This window comes from Limulus polyphemus, unplaced genomic scaffold (assembly GCF_000517525.1).
Source record: "Limulus polyphemus unplaced genomic scaffold, Limulus_polyphemus-2.1.2 Scaffold8566, whole genome shotgun sequence".
Classification (NCBI taxonomy): Eukaryota; Metazoa; Arthropoda; class Merostomata; order Xiphosura; family Limulidae; genus Limulus; species Limulus polyphemus.
In genome coordinates this window covers 5,720-7,095 of record NW_013674176.1, presented here as the reverse complement: position 1 = coordinate 7,095, position 1,376 = coordinate 5,720, and the positions used below count along the sequence as shown (strand labels likewise).

Sequence of the window (1,376 nt, the reverse complement as noted above, 5' to 3'; positions counted from 1 at the left end):
GGGGAATACATTTTAGTTTATATATAATTCAGCAACTACATTGAACAACTAATACATGTTTAATGTATATTTAATATATTTTCATCATTATGAACACCGTCAACAAACACTATTAATTTTTTATGGTGTACTAAAATTATTATTGTCTGGATGAAAGCACTGTTGTGTCCACCTCCTGTTCAGAACTCTTAACAAATTGAGGTTTAAAACAAGTACCATCCTTCTTCCATAATTGTAGAATGTATTAAAATAGGCTGAGTAACTATTTTAGCTCATGGCCACTTTCAGATTCAACAACATCTTATTCATAAGTGTGAAAAAGACAGGGTTTATGTAATCATTTCAATGGTATTTTTTCCTCTAGTGTAAACCCTTCTTATGACCCACAGATTATTCAAGTATTTAGCTAAAGTTTGTTAGTAGTATTGTTATTGCTAACATACTTCAAGGTAAAAAAACATAGCAATGTTGTAATACTGTCAGTAAGAAGGAACGATCAATATTTGTATTAGGAACATGCTCTGTAATAAAAAGAAAAATAATTTATTGAACATAAACATAATTAAGGGTTATTTTGATTCTACACAGTTTGAGGCAAATGTTGGTGATTTCAATAAGGAAAAAGGGAAAAACCTACAGATCCTGAAAGAACTGCAGAGTAAGAAACCGAAGCTGGATGTCGACAAGGTCTCTCACATTTTGTTTTTACGTTATAGAGCTTATACTACCATAAATATTAATGTCATGTCTGAACCTAATATTTCATGACATTGGGATTAACTGTTTCCAGTAAAACCAAGTGTTCAATAAAATGTTTCTTACGCAACTCAATATGAAAAATATTTGACAACTTAATGAATAATAAAAAGTTATTGTTAAAATAAACTGTTTCAGTACTTTACACTTGTGAAGATGAAGCTGTAGCCTATTTTAACATTTTAATATTTTTTTTATAATACATTAAGTAATATTTTTAAAATTAATCAATTTTAACCATACGTATATAATTTTCAGTATCCCAGAACTATGTAATATAAATGTTTGTTCATATATTACTAAGTTAACACAAGCTTATTTTTATTTTTAGGCTGTGAAAACACTTTCCCATGAAGAAAGGTGAGTATTTTTTTTTAAGGAGACAAGTAAAAACTACTAATTTTAAATACTAGCCTACAGGTGGCTGTTTGTGCTACTAATTACTAATTGTAGTATTCATACCTTGTTGAAAAAATTTTAGAAAAAGTGAACATTTTCTAAAAAAGTATTTTTCTGGGAAGTACTGCACGGGAAAAGTGTTTGGATTGTGTGGATATGAACTTTAGTGTTTTTATATATTAACTCTTTCAGCACGGGCTCAGTCCCTTGGACTGACCTTG

General features: G+C 29.1%; 1 protein-coding gene across 1 annotated transcript in view; it reads left to right on the top strand.

Moving 5' to 3' along the window:
* Nucleotides 1–1,376, top strand: part of LOC106475429 (ribosome biogenesis regulatory protein homolog) — a 19,858-nt gene that overhangs the window by 16,720 nt on the left and 1,762 nt on the right. The window contains exons 9-10 of the mRNA XM_022379538.1: nt 568–687; nt 1,088–1,116. Of these exons, the coding sequence (XP_022235246.1) occupies nt 568–687; nt 1,088–1,116 (149 nt within the window). The remainder of the gene's footprint in view (nt 1–567; nt 688–1,087; nt 1,117–1,376) is intronic.